The sequence below is a fragment of the Salvia splendens genome, chromosome 20, assembly GCF_004379255.2.
Source record: "Salvia splendens isolate huo1 chromosome 20, SspV2, whole genome shotgun sequence".
Lineage (NCBI taxonomy): Eukaryota > Viridiplantae > Streptophyta > Magnoliopsida > Lamiales > Lamiaceae > Salvia > Salvia splendens.
In genome coordinates, this window is record NC_056051.1 from 26,920,906 (window position 1) to 26,944,211 (window position 23,306).

General features: G+C 39.2%; 4 protein-coding genes across 6 annotated transcripts; 2 read left to right on the forward strand and 2 right to left on the reverse strand.

Annotated features, from left to right (window-relative positions):
- Positions 1–2,011: 2,011 nt before the first annotated feature.
- Positions 2,012–6,906, forward strand: LOC121782581 (ultraviolet-B receptor UVR8-like). Of its 2 annotated transcripts, none has more exons than XR_006046429.1 (15): positions 2,012–2,484; positions 3,453–3,529; positions 3,709–3,787; positions 4,124–4,183; positions 4,477–4,578; positions 4,676–4,769; positions 4,886–4,928; positions 5,007–5,052; positions 5,144–5,190; positions 5,484–5,586; positions 5,671–5,725; positions 5,827–5,864; positions 6,020–6,056; positions 6,354–6,433; positions 6,505–6,566. XR_006046429.1 is itself a non-coding variant. In XM_042180479.1 (15 exons), the coding sequence occupies exons 1-15, from the start codon at positions 2,184–2,186 to the stop codon at positions 6,625–6,627; spliced, it is 1,314 nt and encodes a 437-aa protein (XP_042036413.1). In that variant the 5' UTR covers positions 2,014–2,183; the 3' UTR covers positions 6,628–6,906. The 2 variants fall into 2 exon arrangements, 1 of the variants encoding a protein (XP_042036413.1); XM_042180479.1 differs by having other exon boundaries at positions 2,014–2,484; positions 5,827–5,893; positions 6,505–6,906.
- An 839-nt stretch (positions 6,907–7,745) lies between these two features.
- Positions 7,746–11,865, forward strand: LOC121782608 (alternative NAD(P)H-ubiquinone oxidoreductase C1, chloroplastic/mitochondrial-like). The gene is made up of 11 exons (XM_042180524.1): positions 7,746–7,887; positions 7,973–8,169; positions 8,629–8,724; positions 8,910–8,976; positions 9,077–9,260; positions 9,700–9,793; positions 9,888–10,100; positions 10,346–10,747; positions 10,828–10,904; positions 11,385–11,488; positions 11,575–11,865. Exons 1-11 carry the CDS (start codon positions 7,752–7,754, stop codon positions 11,712–11,714), a joined length of 1,710 nt encoding a protein of 569 aa, XP_042036458.1. The 5' UTR covers positions 7,746–7,751; the 3' UTR covers positions 11,715–11,865.
- Positions 11,866–12,172: 307 nt separating this feature from the next.
- LOC121782283 (filament-like plant protein 3) lies at positions 12,173–17,638 on the reverse strand. Of its 2 annotated transcripts, none has more exons than XM_042180045.1 (5): positions 16,783–17,638; positions 15,907–16,132; positions 14,378–14,555; positions 12,850–14,246; positions 12,173–12,590 (listed from the first exon to the last, which is right to left on the reverse strand). In XM_042180045.1, the coding sequence occupies exons 2-5, from the start codon at positions 16,018–16,020 to the stop codon at positions 12,453–12,455; spliced, it is 1,827 nt and encodes a 608-aa protein (XP_042035979.1). In that variant the 5' UTR covers positions 16,021–16,132; positions 16,783–17,638; the 3' UTR covers positions 12,173–12,452. The 2 variants fall into 2 exon arrangements, with proteins under 2 accessions (XP_042035979.1, XP_042035978.1); XM_042180044.1 differs by having other exon boundaries at positions 16,317–17,638.
- Positions 17,639–18,840: 1,202 nt separating this feature from the next.
- LOC121780760 lies at positions 18,841–22,870 on the reverse strand. The gene is made up of 10 exons (XM_042178385.1): positions 22,373–22,870; positions 22,046–22,166; positions 21,569–21,654; positions 21,013–21,412; positions 20,832–20,932; positions 20,547–20,613; positions 20,190–20,417; positions 19,579–20,034; positions 19,436–19,508; positions 18,841–19,338 (listed from the first exon to the last, which is right to left on the reverse strand). The coding sequence occupies exons 1-10, from the start codon at positions 22,810–22,812 to the stop codon at positions 19,115–19,117; spliced, it is 2,196 nt and encodes a 731-aa protein (XP_042034319.1). The 5' UTR covers positions 22,813–22,870; the 3' UTR covers positions 18,841–19,114.
- Between the last annotated feature and the right edge of the window lie 436 nt (positions 22,871–23,306).

Here is a 23,306-nt window from a genome sequence, read left to right on the forward strand (position 1 = left end):
CATACTATATTAAATTTATTTTTCGAAAAGGATGACATATTAAGGTAGCTTGCTATCTAGGCCTTTTAAGCATTGTTACACTATTGATAAGGCCTATTTCATGCATTGGTTTAGGGGTAAAAAGTACGCTACTTGATCGGTTTATCGCGCAAAAGCAAGTGTTAATCGTGCAGGAATGCCGCTTGACAATGCAACAAGGCCAAACTGACCAAGTAAGTACAACAGGCGAAAAAGGCCAAAAATCGAGGAGTTGATCAAGGGGAGTAATCAAGCAGTTAAGGAGGGGACCACTGCCTTCCAGAAGAAGGACACGAGAGGCTAATGAGCTGGATGGTGCGCATCATTCTGTTAGCAAGGACGACGTTCTAGAAGAGGACGCGTGCTGATACATGAGACGCAATGACGGAGCTGAGTCATGAATCTGTTATTGAAAAGCGACGTCATTCTAGAAGGAAGGCACGTAGCAATCGATGAGTCGCTCGCTCACAGCGTGAGCGAATATCCTCTGCCAAGATCGTTATCCAGCTGGAGATTGCAAAAAAAAAGGACAGTACTTCTTTATCAAATGGCAATGAGACCAACTTGTGTGTTTGTATATATACATTATGAATGAATTGTGAAAACATACACAATCCACACAAGTAAAACTTCAAAGTCTCATATATATATTTATACAAATGGAAGGATTAATTCATGAGAGTAAGAAGATGAAGGTTAAGAGGGGATGGGTAGCAATCAAAGTTGGTTTAGAAGAGGAAGAGTTTCAAAGATTCACAATACCTATATCATACTTAAGTCATCCTTTCTTCAAGAGATTTCTTGAGAAAGCTCATGAGGCTTATGGGTACAACGACGTCGGCCCTCTAAAGCTCTCGTGCTCGGTTGAAGACTTCCACCATCTCCGGTGGCAGATCGAGAAGGAGTCAAACGGCTATCGCCACCACTTCCATCAACACCACCACCTTTACCACCGCGCAGGAGCACTATCATTCAATTCTTGTTAACGGATCTAGGAAACGGAACTTGTAGAGTCAGAATTTCAGCACTGGGAAAACATGTTTTCTTTCGTAGCTATCTGAATCATGATATCATACAAAAGAAAGAGAAGGGTTAAGAGTCGGAGGCAGAGGCAGAGCTGATGTGGGGTCGAAGGATGAGTTTTATGGCAGTACGATTTGACTGACGTACGACCCCACCTAGGTCCATCCCTGCTTGCTAGCAAGGCTTGCATGCTTAGCTTGTGTTATGTTTTTCTACTATTCCTCCTTTTAATCTTTTCAAGAAACTATGTATATTTGATGTATGTAGAGAGTATGTTTGATGAGGCAATTGTAAAGTACTATGTAAAATAACATTATAATTTATACATTATGTTAACAATGCTTTAATGTTAGAAAAAGTCTGAGGCTCTTTCACTAGTGGCTCACACTCTATAAAAACCCACGCTCTGTATGGGCTCGAACCCTGTGCCCGTGGTCCGATCTTGTTCGAACTTAAATATATTATTTTTTTAAGGTTAGTTATTATTGTTGGAAACGTCTAACAAAAGACCTTTAGTCATTTATCTTTCCTCGGAGACAAAGGCTGACGCGCGGACGCGAGCATATATAATGCGCGCGGACTCATTATTTTCTAGATTTTACAATTTTTAATTAAATGAATTCTCATTCTAAAGGAACCGGAAATTAGATTTCGAAGAAAAATAAATATGATATGAGGTGGAAATAAAAAAATTCAAACCGAATTTAATTATTTTTATTTCGCATGCCTTTTTTTCAAGAAAATTTGGTTAGAGCTGAATCGAAAACTCACATTTTGAAGAAAAAGAAATCCGAATGGTTTCAAAAGTTGAAAATTCTAAATCAAATTTTATATTTCGTTTTAGTTCTAATTGATTATACATATTTTCGGTTATTTTGCTAAGGTGCAAGATTACTATCGAAAGTGAATGGGTTATAGACTTAATAGTTATAACTTTTGTGTTCCTTTCCTTTTTCCCATTTTCATTACATGTATACATAGTAGTTAAGACACGAATCAACACTTGCTCCATCCTACGTAGCTCTATTTCAGACCATCAACTGCAACGTCTTTAAATTCCACCAACACCGAGAAATCACAAACTGGAATCGAGATTCTCGGAATTGACATGAGCCCAATCGGTTCTACACTCTTCCGGAACAATGGGGATTTCAAGAACTCATGCTTGCATGAAAAAGATCGCATTTTTATCGAATTTGATGAGCAAGAAAGCCTCTGGGTCAAGATTGTTCTGTGCTGAAAGCGGCAGGCGCGATGATTTCGATGAGGTGTTGAGCATAGGGAAGAGGTTCGCAGCTGTTTGGGGCAATGGGGATTTTGGGAGGCTGGGATTGGGCAATTTGGAGTCGAAGTGGAGACCTAAGCCAATTTCACCATCTGTTTTTGGGGATCAGAGTTTGAAGGAGGTCGCTTGTGGTGGCGCCCACACACTTTTCCTCACTGGTGATGTTGCAAACTCTCGAATTTAGCATCTGATTTCGGTTTTTGAGTTTATGGAGATTGATGTGTGTGGTGTTTCTCTGATTTGGGGTTCATCTTTGAATAATTGGTTTGAGTTTAGTTAATGATTTAGATGAAGTGGAGAGATGAATTCCAGTTGGAAACTGCAGTAACCTGTTTTCTTGTGGAGAAAGTGGAAATGAAAGGATGTGTTTTCGATAATTACACTATTCATACAAAATGTTTCACCATTGGTACATGAGGTTTGATTCGTGTGTCATATTAGTACATTTTGTCATCTATTTTTAGACGTTGTCGACTCTTTGCCTACGTGGGGTGCGGAAGGTTTCATCACTGTTTCATGTGTTGCACCTCACGTAGTCAAAGAGTTGAAACACAGATGACGGAATGTAGTATCAAAATGTAACACGAATGAAACTTCTTGTATCAGTTATGTGATCTTCAAACTTTTGTACCAATATGAAATAATGGTGAAACATTTTGTATGAATAGTGTAAACTGTACCGACTGTTTTCTTTCTGAGTAAATATGTCATGCCTTGGCACTCGTTTGTCCTTGATCATTACGACTAAGCCTATCCGAAAATGGTGACTTTCAAAACAGTGGTTTTGCATTCTGACTTGGGGATGTTTTGAAGGAGAGACAAAGCTTACCTCTTTTATTGATTCTTATGAGTTGGTTAATTTTTTTGGAAGTCACTTCCGGTTCTGCACTCCAACATCGTGTGTATTCAGAGAGGGAATCGTAATTGTAGGAATGGCTGCTTCTTGTGAATTGCCATAACGGTTTTTTTGGGTAACTGCTTTCTTGTTTTGCTAGGTTGCTCATTCATACTATCAAAAAACTTATGTGGTCTTTGTAGATGTAGAATAAATGCTAAGATGTTCAGATGATATCAAATTTTTTTTGCATATATTGATGCTCATGTACAAAGTATCTTGGTTCTGCAGAAAATGGAGATGTTTATGCTACTGGACTCAATGACTTTGGACAGCTGGGCATATCAGAGACACAAGATTATTCGACCGTATGTTTTCTCAAATTTTACGGAGATGTTTATGCCACTTGTTCCGTCCATTATGAATTTTGATTTAGTCCTTATTTAAAAACTACAAGAATAATATTGATTGAGTGTGTGCATATCGCCTTATTCAAGATTACTGCTTCATATTTCATGAAAATTTCATTTCGTTGCCTACAATACAGGAGCCTCGCCGGGTTTCCAGTATTCCTAAGAGAATTGTTAAAATCTCAGCTGGCTACCACCACTCAGCTGCCATTACAGGTTTAGTATTAATCTTTTTCTTTGTTAACAAGAGCCATTTTTTTTGTCTGTAATTTCCTGAAGTTTTCGACTTTCTTAACTTGCACTGAGAGTCTGGACATCCATCTTGTTTTGTTTAACCTAAGAAGTTTATGAGCAAGCATAGAGAGATTAGCTCTCTCCAATTCTTGAACGATTTTGTGCATGAATAATGGAAGAATCCCAATTCATATAATGATGTATTAAAGTACTTATAAGTAGATCTTAATTTATTACTTGGTAGGATAGTTTGTCAAATCTTAATGTGGTTCAGAACCTTCAACTTCCATATAAAATATGACGTCTCTCGTTTTGCAGAGGATGGTGAACTCTATTCATGGGGAAAGAATGCAAATGGGCAACTTGGCCTTGGAAAAAGTAAGTGAATTGGCTCTATTTCAGTAATGAACTTATTACTCCCTCCATCCGGACTTAAGTGATGCATTTCTTTCTGGCATGGGCTTAAAGAAGCGGTGTTTATGGAGTTCTAGTGCTGATATTATAATATTCTTATTCTGTAACACCCCCTCCGTCACCAAAATGAGACATGTAATGGCGAACATCCCGAAATGGAAAAATGAGATATTTGATGGCAAACGTAGGGAGTATTTATAACTGTCAAACAAATATTTTTTTTAAAATCGACACTTACCCTTTGCATGAATCTGCAGAGGCACAAAAGATTATTCCTATTCCCTGTAAAGTTGAATGCTTGGAGGGAGTCACAATTAGAGCGATATCTTTGGGGTTTGAACACTCAATTGCTATCACAGGTTGGTGTGTTCATTCTCCAATCGAAAATCTTACCCCAAGTTTATTATCCTATATTGTTTCATTGACTAGTTGCTTTCCTTGATCCTTTATATCCAGACAACGGTGAAGCTCTGAGTTGGGGAGATGGAGAGTCTGGACGGCTTGGTCATGGACATGAATCGAGCATTTTGGGGTTTCAGAAGACCAGCAGGTTTTTTAATCAACTAAATGGATATAATCATCCAATGCTAATTAACAAATTTTGATAGCTTATAACTGTTCGCTCGGACCCTTTATTGTTCATTTTGTTGGTGGTGTTGAATGCAGTGAGTATACCCCGCGTCTGATTAAAAGTCTAGAGGGAATCCAGGTACATTACTTGGGCCGTCTTAAACTTATCACTTCATCTTTTATCAGAATGTTGAGAGTTTCGGTTTTGCAATATTAGGTCAAAAGCGTTTCAGCTGGAATGCTTCACTCTGCTTGTATTTCCGGTATGATCCTTAGGCATCGATCAACGACTTGCTTTTTGTTGGATGCGATAGCAATAGCTTCCTAACTTAACCCTTTCTTTGGATGTTACAGAAGATGGCTCTGTTTATGTTTTCGGTGAAAAAGAATTAGGAAAATGGGTATGATTTGAATTCTTCATATTAGAACTTTACTTCGGATTTACTCCCTCTGTCCCAAGTTAATCGATTTGTATTCCTTTTCGGATGTCTCAAGCTAAATGAGTCATTTCCTTTTGGCAAAAATTAACCCTTCAACCTCTCTTGCTTAGTTCTTCTCTCTCCACTTAACTCACTAAACAACACTTACTTTAATCCCATGCCGGAAAGAAATGTTTCGATTAACTTGGGATGGAGGGAGTATTATACTTGGTCATTTTCCATCTCATACCATGGTCTATCTTCCAAAATATCAGGGTTTTGGAAAAGCAAAGAATGTGACAACACCATCTACGATTGACGCAATGCCATATTCGGATGAAGTTGCTTGTGGTGCTTATCATACCTGCGTAATTACAAGTAATCTTTATCTGATTATATTTTCATATTAACGATTCTTTCTGCCATCAGCTAATTTCTTTTTACAATTCTTTTATTACAAAGATGGCGGGGAACTGTACTCATGGGGAACCAACGAGAATGGATGTCTAGGCATCGGGTATATCTCTTCACAAAAGTGCTTTTGCAAGAGTTACTACTAGTTTCTTATCATTCTTTCTGCAGACTCATAGTACTTCATTTAATTGACATACATTTCAGTTGCACAAATGTCAGTTATTCGCCTGAAAGAGTCCAAGGTTCGTTGTCGACACAACCAGTTATCAAGGTTTGCAATTATTATTTTTTACACAGTCACACATACGAACTTTATTCCAAGGTGTAAATACCGTCGCATATGAAAGCCTTTTTAGTAATAATTATTACTATAAAGTTACATTTTTTTCGTAAACAGGTGTCCTGTGGCTGGAAGCACACAGCAGCAGTTTCTGGTAAGAGATTTTTTACTAGTGCTGTGTTTTTTCATCGTATGCCTTTTCATATGCGATCTACCTTATACGTGAAAGTGGAACTTGATTTGCAAGTAAGCTAAACGAATTAATAGTGTTAGTCGATTTATGGTCAAATTTGCTTTCCTTTCTATCGTGCTGTTTTATCGACTCCCTTGTTACCCGGGCCGCTCTGAGTTCACAACTTCTCAAATATGTGGTATGCTAAACAAAGTTAGAATTGGTCATGTGGTTACATATTTTTTGAATGTATTCATCCAATTCGTTGCTGAAAAACAGATGGCCGTGTCTACACGTGGGGATGGGGTGGTTCAAACGGAACTTTTCAAGACGATGGCCATTCACCAGGAGGACAGTTGGTTAGTTTAAACTCCTTTCTAGTGTTGATTTTTTTCGGTTCTTAGTCAGTTGCTGTAACCTACTTTTCCAGGGTCAAGGTCATGACATGGACTACGTCGAACCAAGGCTGCTCGACTTCCATAAGAGCGTCAAAGCTTTGGATGTATCTTGCGGATTCAATCACACTGCTGGCTTGTTTGGATCAACAAATTAGGTCGTTTCACAGAACGGGGCATCCTGTGCTTATCTTCACGAGATTCGTAGGGGATGTTTCATCGTTGTATACCGTCGTTGAAACCTCCAAATCACGATGAAGCAGAATATACAGGTTCAGGTCTGTCTGATGAAGTTATTTGACATCAAATATCATATACATGTCCATAAATAAAAATAAAGAGAGATGAAAAGCAAATGTGAAAGATTTGTGATTTTACCAAGCTGACTATGAGGTTTATAAAAGTATGAAGGCATGCTGTATATCCTTGTTTTGACATTCCGATTGGGGATATCTCATCGCTAGTGATACAACCAAACCAAACCGTCTTGCTTATTTGGAACGCCTCATTTCTTTTGGGCACAGTAACTTGGTGGTGTGACTCGTGTCCAAAAATAAAAATACGACAATCCAAAATAGAATACGAGCGATTACAAGACATGACAAACCAAATATACTTATCAATTAGAGTATAATAAATTATTAAAAAATGAAATGAAATGAAATAAATTGATAAAACTTCATTCGATAAAAATCCGATCTTGCGCTCTTTTTTAGCTCAACAAAATTCTGGGTAAATTTCGCGAATGTACGTCATGAGAGATGATATCCGCCATTTGTACCCAGAAAAAAAACATTTTCAGTGATGGGAAAGACGCGTGAGGCTCTCGCATCTTTGATAAACCAAACACGCGATAGTCTCTTGCGTGTAAACAAAACACACGTTACTCTCATGCGTGTTTTAATTAAACACGCATCAAGCTCATGCGTGTTTGAATTTAGCCGAAGAAGACGAGGGAGTAAGAGAGTCGCCGGAGAAGAGAAGAGCGTCAGCGCTGCTTCTTAGGCGTTTACGTTAATGGGCCTTAATAACCCAATCCAATTTCCAGTCCTACGCAAATAGTAGCAATATTTTCGATTTTTCATTCATTCAAACACGCATGAGCTTGATGCGTGTTTAATTAAAACACGCATGAGAGTAACGCGTGTTTTGTATACACGCAAGAGACTATCGCGTGTTTGATTTATCAAAGACGCGAGAGCCTCACACGTCTTTCCCATCACAGGAAATGTTTTTTTTTTCGGGTACAAATGACGGATATCATCTCCCATGACGTACATTCATGGAATTTAGCCACAAAATTCTGGTAATCGTGGAACCAAAAACAGCCACATTACCACTTCTCCTCTCCCCTCTTCCGTGCCGTACTACAATGGCGCACGCGATTTCTTCTCTTGCATCGTCTATGCTTTTCAATCGTAAGCTCTCTCTCTCTACTGTAATATATCACTCAATTTGAGCTCACATTTCTCATCAATTTCTGTAAACGGCGATGAGTTTCAGGGGAGCAGCTTCACTGGCGAAACCCTTACCAGCGGCAATCGCGTAGTTATCGAGCTAATTCCGGACTCTTTTCGAGCTCCGTTCCAAGGCAAGGGCTCCGAGTTCTTGGTTCGATCTCAGGCGCCGGATACGGCGCCGGCGCCGTTTCTGAAAAGCAATCTCTGCCATCCAGTTACGCATGGCCAGAAAACAACAAGGTATTTCCCCAAAGCATGTGCTTTTTAGAATTTGATATCTTTGTTTATTCAGATACTAGCTAGAATCATAATTTCTAGGCAATTTGATTGAGTTTTCGTTGGTTTTTCTGCAGTTAATACTGATTTAGATGTATAGTTGGTTGGGGATTTCGACTTGAGGTATTAAGTGAATAATGGAGATTATAAATGTATAACCTTTACAATAGTTTTGAGCTGCGTCTTAAAATTCATCCTGGGGTCATAGTTGTTAGCAATCAACAGATAATCACGAACATAGAATAAACACATGAATTTTTTACCCGATTTGATACGATGTGTGCCTACGTCTGTCATCTGGTTGATGCAAAGCTAGGGATTTCATTATGTAATTTTCGTATATAGTTTACAACAAGAGTGGATATGGATATGCTTTTAAGTAATATAGGTGATAGGGACACTAAGACCGATTAATGATTACAGAGACCAAGGGTATGCATACTGGGTGGTGGTTTTGGAGGGCTGTACACTGCATTGAGATTGGAATCGCTCGAGTGGCCTGATGGAAAGAAACCACAGGTAACTTGTCAGGTTAAAAGAATACATCAATTATCCTTTTATAAAACAACAACGAACTCCCTGGTTTTGAGGAGGAAATTTAGATGTCAATCTCTACCAACTTGGTCATGTACCAAGATCTTCTGGTGTATTTTCAATTTGTTATATGTTGTCTATAAAATAAGTGTTTTTTGATAATGCTACAGGTAGTCCTTGTTGATCAATCTGAACGCTTTGTGTTCAAGCCCTTGCTTTATGAACTCCTCTCTGGAGGTATATTTTGATTCAATGCACCAGAGGGATTTTGGCTATTCAAGCTAGACAATCATAGTTCTTTATCATGGCGTTTTTACACTGATTTTTCCAAGTGCAGAAGTAGATGAATGGGAAATAGCCCCTTACTTCTCGGACTTGCTATCAAGCACCACAGTGCAGTTTTTCAAAGATAGGGTGCAGGCTTTACATCCTTCTGATCATTTGGGAATGGATGCGGCTGCATTGTCTCAATCTGCCGGAACTGTTCATCTTGAAAGTGGCCTTCTTATTGAATATGACTGGTAAACTTCCATGTAATTCATAGAAATCTTGTTGTTTCATCTTGTGGAAGTTAGTTGCTCATCTTGTGGAAGTTACTTGCTAGTTTCAATACCTCACTCCTTACTCTTAGATAGCAACTATAAAGTCCATCGAAAACGACGATGAAAAATATTAGCTTGAATCCATCAAGATTTGCATCAGATTCCACTGAAATTGAGTAGCTGTGAAGCACTCAAAATACTTGTTCAATGTTTTTCTTGTGTAAAGATGCATGTTTTTTCTTGTTTCCAACTTATTATTCCATAACTGTACAAAGGGACAGAATGCTTTGACAGATTTCGTTGTTAATATAAAGTATGTAGAATATGGTTTGTATTCCTGAAGTTCGATTACTGAAAATAAAATCTTCCTTTCAATTATTGACTTCTTCTGATTCATTCATACTGATCTGCCAGCCAGGTTGGTACTGGCGCTTGGATCTGATGCCAAACTCGATGTTGTGCCAGGTGCAATGGAGTATGCGTTACCATTTTCCACCCTTGAGGATGCTCGTGTTAGGATTCGACTGCCTCCTACCAATTTATCTTGAATACAGTTCTGTGTATAGGCTAACCGCTACTTCTGTTTTTTGAAATTGTCTTTTGCAGAGGGTTAATGAGAAGCTAACAGCAATGGAACGGAAGTATTTTGGCAAAGATTCTCCAATTCGTGTTGCCGTTGTAGGATGTGGTTACTCTGGTGTTGAATTGGCTGCCACAGTATCTGAAAGGCTGCGAGACAGGGGAGTTGTACAAGCTATCAACGTTGACAAAATGATCTTGCCTAATGCTCCACCCAGTAACAGAGAATCAGCATTAAAAGTAAGCATAGTTGATCATATCTTCTACGATCACTTTTGTCATCCTAGATATTTCTTATAGTTAAATTAGTACTACAGTTGCATGATCCTAGATATTATTATATCGTTATGCTGATTGGCGAGAATAGGTCAGTTGATGATTCTGATATTACTCGACTTGTTAGTGAACAAAAAATAAGATTGACAAGCTTTTCATAGTAAGTACTCCTACTCCTAGTTAATCGAAACATAAAACCTTTGTTGTAGGTTCTCCTATCAAGAAAAGTCGAGCTTTTGTTGGGTTACTTTGTCCGTTGTATGAGGAGAGCTTCTGAGCTCAGGAGCTCACCTGAATTCGAAAATGCTCAAGCTGCTCATGATACAACAGAACATGATCATGAAAGATTTATACTGGAGTTGCAGCCTACCGAAAGGGGCATAGAAAGCCAAATTGTCGAAGCAGATCTAGTTTTGTGGACTGTCGGGTCTAAACCTCTACTTCCAGAAGTAACAACCAGTGATAGACCCATTGGTCTTCCTCTTAATGGTAGGGGACAAGCCGAAACAGATGAAACTCTTCGCGTTAAGGGCCATCCACGCACATTTGCCATTGGCGACTCATCTGCTGTAAAGGACAAACAGGGAAAATTGCTTCCAGGCACTGCTCAGGTACTCGATGATTCTTTTATTTTCGGCTCAGAATTTTTTACTTCCCCTGATTGGACTTTCTGCTGCCATATTTCGATTAGGTGGCGTTCCAGCAGGCGGATTTTGCAGGCTGGAATCTCTGGGCTGCGATAAATGACCGACCACTACTGCCATTTAGGTTTGTCATAAATGAGTTAAACGAGACACGTTCATTGATGTTGCATAATACGGTAGCACGAAAACTGTATCACAAGCACCATGCCAGAAGAATACCTGTTTGGTGCTAGAGATGGTTTAGTGTAATCAAGTTTTGCAAACGGCTAATCAATATTCCAACAATGGGTCGTTGGTCGTTGCATAGTTCTTCTAGGAGGTGTTTACTTTTGAGGATTAGCTTAGATAGCTGAAAATAGTATAGGCTACTCCATTGTTTACTAAAATAGGTGGAACAGGGAAATCTCAAGGCCCTCCATTCAAACTAATTTTGTTAGATTCATATCTCATTGTAAGGGTAGCACTAGAGAAATCGTATTAACGAGGATAAAAATACTCAATCATATATATCTAATCTGATCTGAGCTACCTTATGGTTTTCTCTGTCAACAGAATCTGTACAAATGCATATAACAGCAGTCTAACATCGATTTTCTTGTCACAGGTTCCAGAATTTAGGTGAGATGATGACTCTTGGGAGATACGATGCTGCTATTACACCAAGTTTCATCGAGGGCCTTACGTTGGAGGGTCCAGTTGGACACACTGGTATGGAGACCCTTGCTTTTATCGGATCGATTAATCATCTGGAACCCTTCCATATCCTTCTCACTCTGAATTCGATATCGCTGCAGCCAGGAAAATCGCTTATCTACTAAGGTTACCAACGGACGAGCACCGGGTTAAAGTAGGTATAAGTTGGTTGGCAAAATCTGCTGTAGAGTCTACTGCATTGCTGCAAGATACCTTCACCAAAATGCTTTCAGGGTCATAGAAGGCAGACTTGTCTCTCTTGAAGGTATATAAGGTTTAATGTAATCGTTGTTCATTTAAAAGTGTTTTAACTCTTGAAGCATAGTAGCTAAATTGTAAGTTTATGTATACATGTAAAATTATGAGTATTTTTGGATCATTTATTTGGATCATTTTTTTTTATATTTTTTGAGTCATTTTATTACTCGACTAAAATTAAAGAATTTAATAAAAAAGACAACATTACTAATTGGATCTTTTATTTTTCTTTATATTGGGGATTTAATTGTGTGAAAGATAATCTATTAATGACCCACAACACTGTGTAAGCCCCACGAGCTCCACAACTTTTGTCAGAATTGAAATGAAATTATCATACTATTTTATTTATTGAGCTTTTTCCCTTGAGATATGTATAGAGCTTTTATACAAATGGTGCCATGCAAAATGGAAGGCAAAATCACAAGTTGAATACTTGCCTTGTACTAACATTCTATCATATTATAATTTTTATAACATAATTAAATTATTCATGGCAATTATAAACAATCAATCGATGGTGAACTAAAAATACAAGAAGAAAATTTTGCGCCTCATTCACTCCTTTGTAAGGAACAGATCAATGCTCTCCACTCCATAGCAGCAGCCTCAACATCTCATAGCCGGTGCAGAAACTCGGGATTACCCTCTCGCCATCGGTTAAGCACTTAAAAACGCGATCTCAGGGCCCTCACCGAGCTTGGAACTCGCAACTGCTTTCTCAGACGACCGCAGTTGCTGTTTCAGAGTCGATCAAGAAATCTTCCAACGTGGCAAGAGTTTTCAGCTGGCGGCAGAGGGAAGCTATCGTCTTTTGACACTCAGCGAATCGACCAGCAGCATCTGCCAACTCCTTATCCTGCATCAAGGTTGAACCCGCAGATAGGTAAACTAGGCAGAAATTCAATATCGATGCACGAGTTAAACGAAGAACTCCTCCCATTCATTAATTGTCTCATTTTGGGGTCAGCACATAAGTTAGTGGAACGTGAGACCTACTTACTATATATAGTAAGAGTGAAACGAGACATGTGATAGACATCCCGAAATGGTAAAATGAGACAATTAATGGTGGAAAGAGGGAGTAGTAACTAAGAAAGTAACGTCTACCAACGGACCTGATTAGCTCTGAACTCCTCGATGATTGCTGATCTCTGTGACAGAGAGCTGGACTTCGTTCCTGATAGCTCAGCTTCCAGTGTCTCACACTTAGCAACAGCTTCCCTTGAATGAATCTTTTGTTTCTCAACTTCTTTTTCTAGCATACTAATGCTCGAACGCGAGGTTTTCAGTTCATGCTCCATCGCTTTGAATTTTTTCTCTGATTCCGCTTGCTTTAAATTGGCATCTTCGAGTTGCAACTCGAGTTTACTCTTTAGTTCTTCCACTTCACTTAACTTATCCTGAACCCTGATCAGTTTCCCTTCTGCTTCATCTAAGAGTTTCGTTGAGTTCTCGAGCTTCACATTAGTATACTCGACTTGTTTGCGTGCGTCTTTCTTAGCTTCATCAGCAAGAACAAGCTGCTTTTTCAGGTCCTCTAATGTCACCTCTGTTTGCTTCAGCTGACTCTCCGATGCCACAAGCTTAATTTGGCTTTCGTAAAGAGAAATCTCTAAATTCACTTTCTCTGATGTTATCTTCTTCAAGCTATCTTCGAGTTCAGCTACACGCTTCGTCATTTCATCCAGCTCAATCCTCAACAGACTTTCTTCACCATCGATCCCTGAACCAGGTCCACTCCCATTACGCGTTTCAGGCAGCGCTGCAAGCCTCTCCATCTCGAGAAAATCATCCATTAGATCAATCTCAACTGAAGGGACGATGAGACTTCTTCCAAGCGCTGTTTCGTGCTTAGATTGTTCCAAGTCCTTATCAATCGACTCAAATCCACTTATTCTGCAGCTATCATTTTCCATAAACAGCAGTCTCTCTCCATTATCCGATTGACTGTCTGTGAAAGATTCAACATATACCGATGATGTGGTAACCGATTGGTGATCATTGGTGAGCGTTGCTTTCTTAACCAGTGCCTTCAGCCTCCGACATTCTGCTTCGAGCTTAGCGACCTTTTTTTTGCTGTCAAGATGCTGTTTGCTAGCATTCTCAGCAGTGTAAACACTCATATCACTCTCGGTGATCCTTAGCTCCAGTTCTTCCTCTTTCGAAAGAAGCTTCATCTTTAGCATCGAGTTCTCTTTCTCCGCGGCTTCAAGTTTAGAACGAACATCAGCAAGCACACTCACGTCTGATTTAGCATCTCGAAGTTGGTCACGGAGCTCGGATAGCTGGCTCTCGAGCTCAGACTTCTTCGATTCCCATTCACTACTCATATTGGCAAGGGCTCCATAAATTTTCTCTTCTTGATCTTCTCTTGCTTGCCTAAGCTGTCTCAAACACTCCTTAAGGGCTCCATCGAGATGATCAACTCGTTCCTCGAGGGCTGAATTCTTCTGAGTTAGGGAATCATTCTGTTTCTTTAGGACCAAGACTTCGTTCTCAGCCGTCTCCCATCCTAGCATATGAGGGCAAGTAAAGATTCGTTTTAGAAGCAGTAAACGAAGACTCAAAACTAAAACGAAACCAGTTTTCTAAAATCACACACACACACACTATTCATTTACAGAGACTTACACAGAGGAATACCTGAGACAGCTTCCTCTGCTACTTTCGCATGTTGCTTAGCCAAGTCTTCCTTAGCACCGATATTGAGAAGAGCTGCAGATAGTTTCTCCGAGAGAGTCTTCACGCTATCATTAAGTTCATCGTCCGGTGAAGCTTTAGATGTGACTTCGGGGGACTGAATGTTATGATTTGATGGAATCTGCACAAATGGAACAACCATATTTAACCTCATGAACACCTAATTGTCATACAGTCAAAATCTTCTTGTCTCCCAATTATAGCACGTTGGGTAATCTCCCTCGTTCATTTAATTCGAAAGCCACAATTCAACCCAGACATTACCTTTTCTTGCCAATCGGTTTTTAAGTTGTCAAGAGAGAATATTGAAGGAAGGTGACTTATAAATGAGCAATGTTATGATTAAAACAAGTGGTGACTGCAATTGATAATATTAGAACCGTGCATTAGCTCTTTTCTGCGAGCAAATGCATCACTGGTGCAGTAGGCAGTAGCATATCGGACTTACTCATGCATCTTTTCTCCGTAATTTGATCATGTCTTAAACGCTAATGACGGGAGGCGGGACAACAAGCGCCAACAGCCTAGTGGAGTTACACATGTGCAAGTTCAGGGAGGAGTGGGGGGCAGACGAGGCGTTAGGCGGGGTGTTTCTAGAAAACTGGTTCACATTTTGTTCTCGACTCATCAGCACATGATGTCTAAAGGAAACTGGTGAAAATGATGTCTCTACTAAAATTATTAGGCTGAAGTTATGCATAGAAATGAATACATATATGGTTCACTGATATTGAAGCACGAAAAGTGATAGCGACCGAGAGAGAGAGAATCGTCACAGCCCTCCTATAATTGGAGGTAGACACTTGTAAAAGGAGCTGGAAAATAGAGCTTTTCAGAGTGGAAAGTGGTAGGCTCTCAGTTGTGGACCAACTGTACTGGATATCCACACAATGTGGTCCATCTTAGTTGATGATAAACCAGCATGTGAATGGAGTTTCACCATTCTTGCAAAATCCCAACAGGGATAAAGCTTCTATCGTGCCAGATCTTGATTATATCTTAAACACGTAAGATTGCCTTAATTAATCTCGTTGCAACTTTCTGGAACTTAAGGTTTCGAACCCAAGCCTTTCCCGAATATCAGTTACTCACTTGTTCTTGATCCATCAGAGATGAGAGTGTTTCAGGAAAGAAACGCAACATGGATGCTAACGACGAAACTTTTCCGAATAATAACTGATGGTGAGAAATGAAAGCATACCAATTTGCAGTTCCAGGGCTACAAAAGGTCGTGTAAACTCAAGTATGAATTCAGCAAAATTCGTGTTTTCTTATGCGTTTCAACCTTATCTATAAATTCATAAACAAGCAGAAACAGTAGGTAGCATAAAGAAGATCAATTTCCAAACAACATAACAACAAAAATGTAAGTTTTATACTCTAAATCTCAATCATATTGAAATTCAAAGGAAACACATGGATAAGTAAGAATGATGAGGCAATTAGTACACAGCTATACCAATCATACAAACCTGATCATCGGAGAATCTTTCGGAGTGTGATGACACTGACCCCAAGCTCTCCGTTTCCCCACTGGGACTTTTCTCCGAAGACTTTCGCCGCCACAGCCAACTCCTCCTGTCCATCTGAATGCACTCCCCACCTCTCACACTGACCTCATTAACTCATTTACATCTGGATACAGCCACCTTAAATCACAAAGCCCTCCAACAGCATCCCACCTCTCCCTAATCAAAACTACAGAAACATAATATTAGCAAAGCCAGTCTCATAACTCAAAATGCACATATAAATCAAGAAATCAATCAGAAGCAATAGAGAGATTATCAAACTCAAAGCTAAGTGCAACAGAAATAGGATTTAAAATTCTGGTAAAGAGTCAATCTTTACTTAGAATCCAATCAATCCTTAACCAACCAACCTCATTTGAAGCTGAAAGAAACACAACAAGAATAAGGGATAGAGCCATCTTGGAATATAAAAACCATTCATATCCAAAAACTTCAATCACAAAACTTTCAGACAACAACTCTGATGGGCACCTTTCACCCCCCCCCCCCCCACCACCACCAACTGAAGACGATATCAACAGAATTAATTAACACTCGAAATTTGGGTATTCCCCTTTAAATATCCATGAAAAAGACTGCAAAAAATATAGGCATGACCCACATAAAATTATCTACTTTATCCTCCAAATACTAGACGACCACGACCCACAAACAGAAATACAGCAAAGATGAAACCTCACTAATAAAAAAAGCACCTTTCTTGATTTTCTAGAAACAAATCACATACTAAACCTCCCTACTAAAAAAGCACCTTTCTTGAATTTCTTTACACAGCCAATTCTAATAGCAAGGAAAAGAGAATGTAGAGAGAGAGACCTCAAAAAGAACATGAAATACACTGACAAAAAGGGAGTTCAAATAATTGCTGAGCAGCAAACAGAATAGTTTGCAATTTTCTGGTTATCCACGGTGGGACGGATGTCTCGGCGGACATCCGACGGACTTCCTAAAAACAAGTCAGGTCATAAAAACTTCCTACAGCACTGTCACGTCATAAGGACATCACACTGCACAATGACGGACGTCCCCAAGACATCTCAATGAACATCCACAATAAAAATTCAACCCCCCCCCCCCCCCACCACCAACTGAAGACGATATCAACAGAATTAATTAACACTCGAAATTTGGGTATTCCCCTTTAAATATCCATGAAAAAGACTGCAAAAAATATAGGCATGACCCACATAAAATTATCTACTTTATCCTCCAAATACTAGACGACCACGACCCACAAACAGAAATACAGCAAAGATGAAACCTCACTAATAAAAAAAAGCACCTTTCTTGATTTTCTAGAAACAAATCACATACTAAACCTCCCTACTAAAAAAGCACCTTTCTTGAATTTCTTTACACAGCCAATTCTAATAGCAAGGAAAAGAGAATGTAGAGAGAGAGACCTCAAAAAGAACATGAAATACACTGACAAAAAGGGAGTTCAAATAATTGCTGAGCAGCAAACAGAATAGTTTGCAATTTTCTGGTTATCCACGGTGGGACGGATGTCTCGGCGGACATCCGACGGACTTCCTAAAAACAAGTCAGGTCATAAAAACTTCCTACAGCACTGTCACGTCATAAGGACATCACACTGCACAATGACGGACGTCCCCAAGACATCTCAACGAACATCCACAATAATAAAAATTCACAAATTCACCAAATTAAACAATTTATGGAATTAAACAGTTTACGGAATTAAAATTTCGACACGAATACTGATGGAGAAAGTGCAATGATAATTTCTTTAAATAAAAAAATAAAAAAAGTAAATTTCAACAAAATAAAAATACTAAAAAAAAATTAAAAATCGGGACGTCCGTCGGGAACCACAATGACGGACGTCACGATGGACGTCGTCGGAAATCTGTGGAACTCCGGTGTCCTCAAGCGACGTCCGCCGCTGCGGATGCTCAGGGATTATTATATTGATGGGGGATGATTTATTATATTTATTTGAGGGAATAATGTAGATTTACTTGAATTGAAAAGGCCTTTTTGTAATGGTGTTTTGGAGTGTTGCGGAGGTGGGGAGAAGCAGACAAAGACATGGCTGAATTATGCGAGCAAAAATTGATTTCTTTTTCAAACCAAGATTGCGATATTTGTGCGCCTGCTTAGATTTGTGTCAAGGATGATTGAAATGGAGGCCACGTATATCAGTATGATATGAATTGAACACCTTGATTCATGCGTTTACATTAAGTTGATGAGTTAGTTGGTTTGATTATTATTATAATTATTATTATTAATATTATTCAGTTATATACAAGTGGTAAAAGCTTTTTTATAAATAGTCACCGATTTCTTTTCCAAAAATAAAAATGGCATGTTGCAATTATTATTGTAGTTGAAGATTCTGCGAAACAACGCCGTAGACCATTTTTTTGTATTAATGATTTGGGGTTTTCTAAAGTCAAACATACAATACTTTGGATTTAAATTCTGAATCTGAGAAAATTAATATGTTGTGTGTATTACTACATGCATATTCATTTGTAATAATTTGAATTTTATACTGTCACTTATTTCAATTTTATTATGTTCAATTTTTCATAGTGAAATTAATTTTCAATTATGTATTATTAATGTATTCATGTAGGACTGTAGGAGTAATTAATTTTATGTTATTGAAATGCATCCATTCCATTTTTCCATTTCCAGCCCATTAATGAAACAAAGGAGGCTTGGAGTGAGCTCATTAATAAAAATTGGTTTCACTTGGGCCATTTTTCATATTCAAATCTAGGCTCACCATAAATTCAACCAACTCAAGCAAATGAGACAATTATTTGCCCGCCCAATAAGGCTGGCAAATGAGACAATTATTCATAGTTGACGAAAATGCAAATTGAGACGACTAAAGGCGGATGGATGGAGTATTAATTTATAATTTTCTAAAAAATTACGACGTTATAATATATTTGAAATTTCTCGTGGACCTGGGCCAAGCCGGGCCTCAAGCTCTCCCTCGAGGTGGGCATTCGACAACTATAGCCATTAGCCACACACCCTCATCTCCTTCATACAGCTGCCACCGATGACTCTCTTGTCCAGTCCCAAGATGACTAAGTAGAGAAGTGATATCTACAAATAACTACTACTACTATTCTGTAGAGGTTAGGTTAGTAGTGTAAAGTTCAGATCATTCTACCCAGTTTATGTCAAAGTCCTTGAACTTGTGTAGCCACTCGTGTGCAGCTTGCGAAACGTAGGCTTTTGTAGGTATCTTCTCCTGTCCATTTACATCGTTGCACACCAAAGACTCGGCTTTCCTCTCTCTTGGGTGCCTCACCTTGAGTGACAGGAGACGGGACACCTCGTGCAGCCCTCCCCATTTCTCCAGAGCACGAGCTATGTCGTAGCGCCCTGCACCAGACCATGGTTGTTTTCAAGAATACACTCGATGCAAATGCAAATATATAGCACGACATTCAATCGAGAAAAGAAGATGGGTGTCGTGTACCTGCACGTTCGAAGGATTTTCTGCTGGGCATGTAAGATGGATCCATACCCCAATTCCTTTGGAATCGTTTAATCTGAAAGAGCAACGTTGATAGATCATGGTGATGGATTGTTTTTTAACAGAATGAGATGCAAGAAACTAACCTCATCTCGCAAGTTTTCAAGATTATCCCAATAACCCTTGGGTTTGCGTTGTTTGTATGCAAGGGACAGATCCATCAATGACGCGATTCTCCTAAATCCACCCATGCGTGTAATGGCCTTCTCAATATCCACTCGCCCATGCTTCCTTAGCTGCTTTCTCATAGGCATGAAACCTTCCTGTCCATGCTCAGAAATGAAGTTTAAGAGCTCGGATTTAAGAACCTCAATGTTTCTCTGCAGGCCAGGGACCTTTGGCCTTTGTCTGTTTGAGCTTGAGACACTATCATAGTCTACGGCCTCTGGACTGCATTTGAAGGAGCTACAGTTCTTTTCTGTAGCTTTCTCTCCCTCGTCACAACTGTCATTACTAACGGCCTCCTGATTATTTTCGTTTTCTCTTTTTTCCATGTAATCTCGAATAGCACATAAGTTTGAAGGAAGATCCTCATAAATGACCTGCAAATGCAAAACCAGATGATTTTGTCTCAATGACATGAAAATAGCTGTCATAATTTCAGGGAATTGTTGTTTACGTGCTCCAAGCAGAAGTGCAAAACTTTGAACGTAGAAATGAGTCCAACTGTAATGGACTAATGGAAGTGATTACTAACCTCTTCCATGATAGCTTCGGAAAGAAAGGAGTTCTTATGCATTTTCGACTCCACTGAATACTTCAACAGCGTGTGATGGCTGCCTAGTTTCTCTAGGATCCATTTCCCTCGAAATGAATCAAAGTCTCCTTCAACCTGCTCAAATCTGATCTCTTGTTCAAAATGCTCACATAAATCGAGGATGACACGAGCATGGAGAACCATATACAACAGACCCTTGCATCCTTCCTGCAAAGTTAGTCAATAGTTCAATTAATAGAAAATTTAAATACTCCGTATCATTTTAATTCTGCATAATTGATAATTTTTTTCTTGCTCCATTCAAGGATCATTAATACCAAACAAAGAAATTTGTACCTGACAAATGCGGACTTTATTGCTTTCTCGAGATAAGATCTTGCTTATAGCTAAATTAGGAACAAACCTGCATTAGTTTCAGGAAAAAATATATTTAAAAAGCAATTTAAGGAAAAAGATAACATCTGACATAGTGACAAAGCTCCATCGACATCTTGGTAAAGGTTGTATGCATTAGACCCCAAATAGTAAATATAGAAATTTAGAGGCATGCACAAAAACAGCTTTCACACCAAATTTCCACATGCTAAACCTATCAATATGAAAAAATTATAAATAACTTACTCGGGAAGTCTTTCATAAGCTGTGAGAATATTCCAGACTTCACGAACAGGAGCTTTTACTGTTATGCTTGCAATAACACATCTATGAACACCCCCATTTTCCTTCACCACAAAATGAACCAACCAAATATGAAATGAGTTCCCCAGGAAGGGAAAGATATAGAGCAGAGTCGAGCAGTTACCAATAATCCATCAAATCTACGGAGATGAACTTCATCTACCAAGCACGGCCTGTCAAGCGGACAAGATTTTCCAAATATTCCCCAATTACTGGTCAACTCTCCAGTCGAAGGAGACAAAGGACCAAAAGCAGCTTTGACAAAGTTTTCCTTGATATCTTTGTCTTTGTTGTTCAATGCACTTGCAACTTCAGTCTCCTCACCTCCAAGGTGAAGTGCTTGTGAAGGTAATGTGTTTAAAGAGACTACACTCTGGTTTCCTTCGAAGCTGCATTCAGATCGGCATGCTAAAGCTAGGAGATTTACAGGAAGATCTGATCTGATAATCCTCTCCAGAAATATTGCTGGGAAGTTGAACCTAGGTATAACATTCACTTCATAACCCAAGGTGGCTGTTGGTGACCTACGAATGTGAAGGATCAAAGCATGGAAAACCATGGACAAAAAATTAATCATGAGTCAACTTCACTTCAGTACAACTTCTTATCAGAGAAACCAAAAGAACAAATTAAGTAGAACTATCTTGGTGATAATAAAAAAGAAAAGAACTGTATCATACCCTTTCTGAGACTTCACTGACCATTTGCCTTCGAATTTCTTGAAATCTCCATCAACCATAGAGAAGTGCAGCACACGGTTATTCTCCTGAATCACGTGGTGAAAGGTAAGGTGGAAAAAACTGAAAAATGAAAACAACGTCCAAGTGTACTAATATACATTAACTAAAATAGTTGTGTAATACGAATGTCGATTGGGATTTGCAATATAAACATGCTAAACCTCTCTTTTTCAACAATAACTTAGTATTTCAATTGTATCATGTTCACCACGCTCTCAATTGATAGCCTATTTTTTCCAAGACATAATCTTCTTTAAAGTAATCAACAGCCTAATCTCTTTTCATTGAGACAGATTTGGTTCACATGACATCACTTCTCCAATTACCATATCTTCTTCCTCACAAAGTTACAGCAAGCTAGTAAACTCAAGAACAACGAAAAGTCGAAAAGCAGTTGTTTTAGTTAAAAGTGCGTACAGAGTTGACAAGTTCTTGAAGATCCAACACGACCCGAGCTTCTATATGCCAATACAGAGCTCTCTGCAACCCTCTCTGCTCCAACCATATCCTCCCCGGATATGGACAAGGAATTCTCCCACTGAAAGATGCATCAAAAATTTAAAATGACAACATCACCCCCTAATCAAAAGCATAAGCTAAAAACCAAGGCACAAATCAACAAATTAGCGGCTGAATTCGACAAAATCAATCTAATTGAACTACACCACAAGTGAAAATTTCCCCAATTTCTAACCTACCTAGGGATTCTCACTTCTCAAAAACTGGGAGATGAAAGAATTCTACCTTTTAACAAGATTGGGGATGAAATCAGCGAGCCTTTCGTAGTCAGTGAGAGCAGACCAAACCGATTCAACATCAGCATTAACTGGAATCTCAGCTCTGATTCTGCGTTCTCTCCACGACAGCACTTCCACTTCCACTTCACACTTGACCGTCCGCTCTCCTAGAACCACCTCGGTTTCTCGATCTACTTCAGCTCCTTCCACCTCTTCCTCCTCCTTGATTTTCTTCCCGGTTGCGAGATTGTTAGGGTTCCCATTGGAAGATTGACAAGCGGTCCTACCGTCCCATTTTGGCGTCTCTGCACTAGCGAATGAAGAGAAAGCGGCTATGCTGACGTTGCCTATGCAGTTATACTTGCTGTGGCAATGCAATGTGGCGAGGTTTGGATTGTAGATTTTGTTGGAAGAAAAGCTTAAACAGTGTGATGAAGTGGTGATCATGGAGATGTATCCCTCTTTCACTCACTCTCTCTCTCTCTCCGCGTGTGCTTCAAACAGTTCAACTGTCATTATAGTTAGTTTAGATTTTTTTTTCATGCTGTTTTTTTTGGGGGTGATTTTTTTTGTTGAGTAGTGAATCTTGACCACCAATATTTTGGTGTGGCAGAGAAAAATGAACGGCTGAGAGTGAATGGTTGGATTTGCGATAAAATAAATATCATGTTTTTCTTTCTTTTAGTATGGCATGGCCGAGTCATTTGGGGGAATGGGGCTCGGGTAACGTTGAAGTGTTTGTCAAAGTCGATCGAGCCTCGATGCGTGGGGTTTGGTCTTCATGGTTTGTGGTAGGGAATGTAGTGAATCGGGGCAAGTCAAGATTGTGGGAGCACGAAGGAGTCTAACTTGCCGTCGGCCACAACTTCTGTTATTGGTTGTTTACTTACGATCACGAGTAAAAATAAAGGTTTAACAATAGCCGTGGTAGTGATGACAAT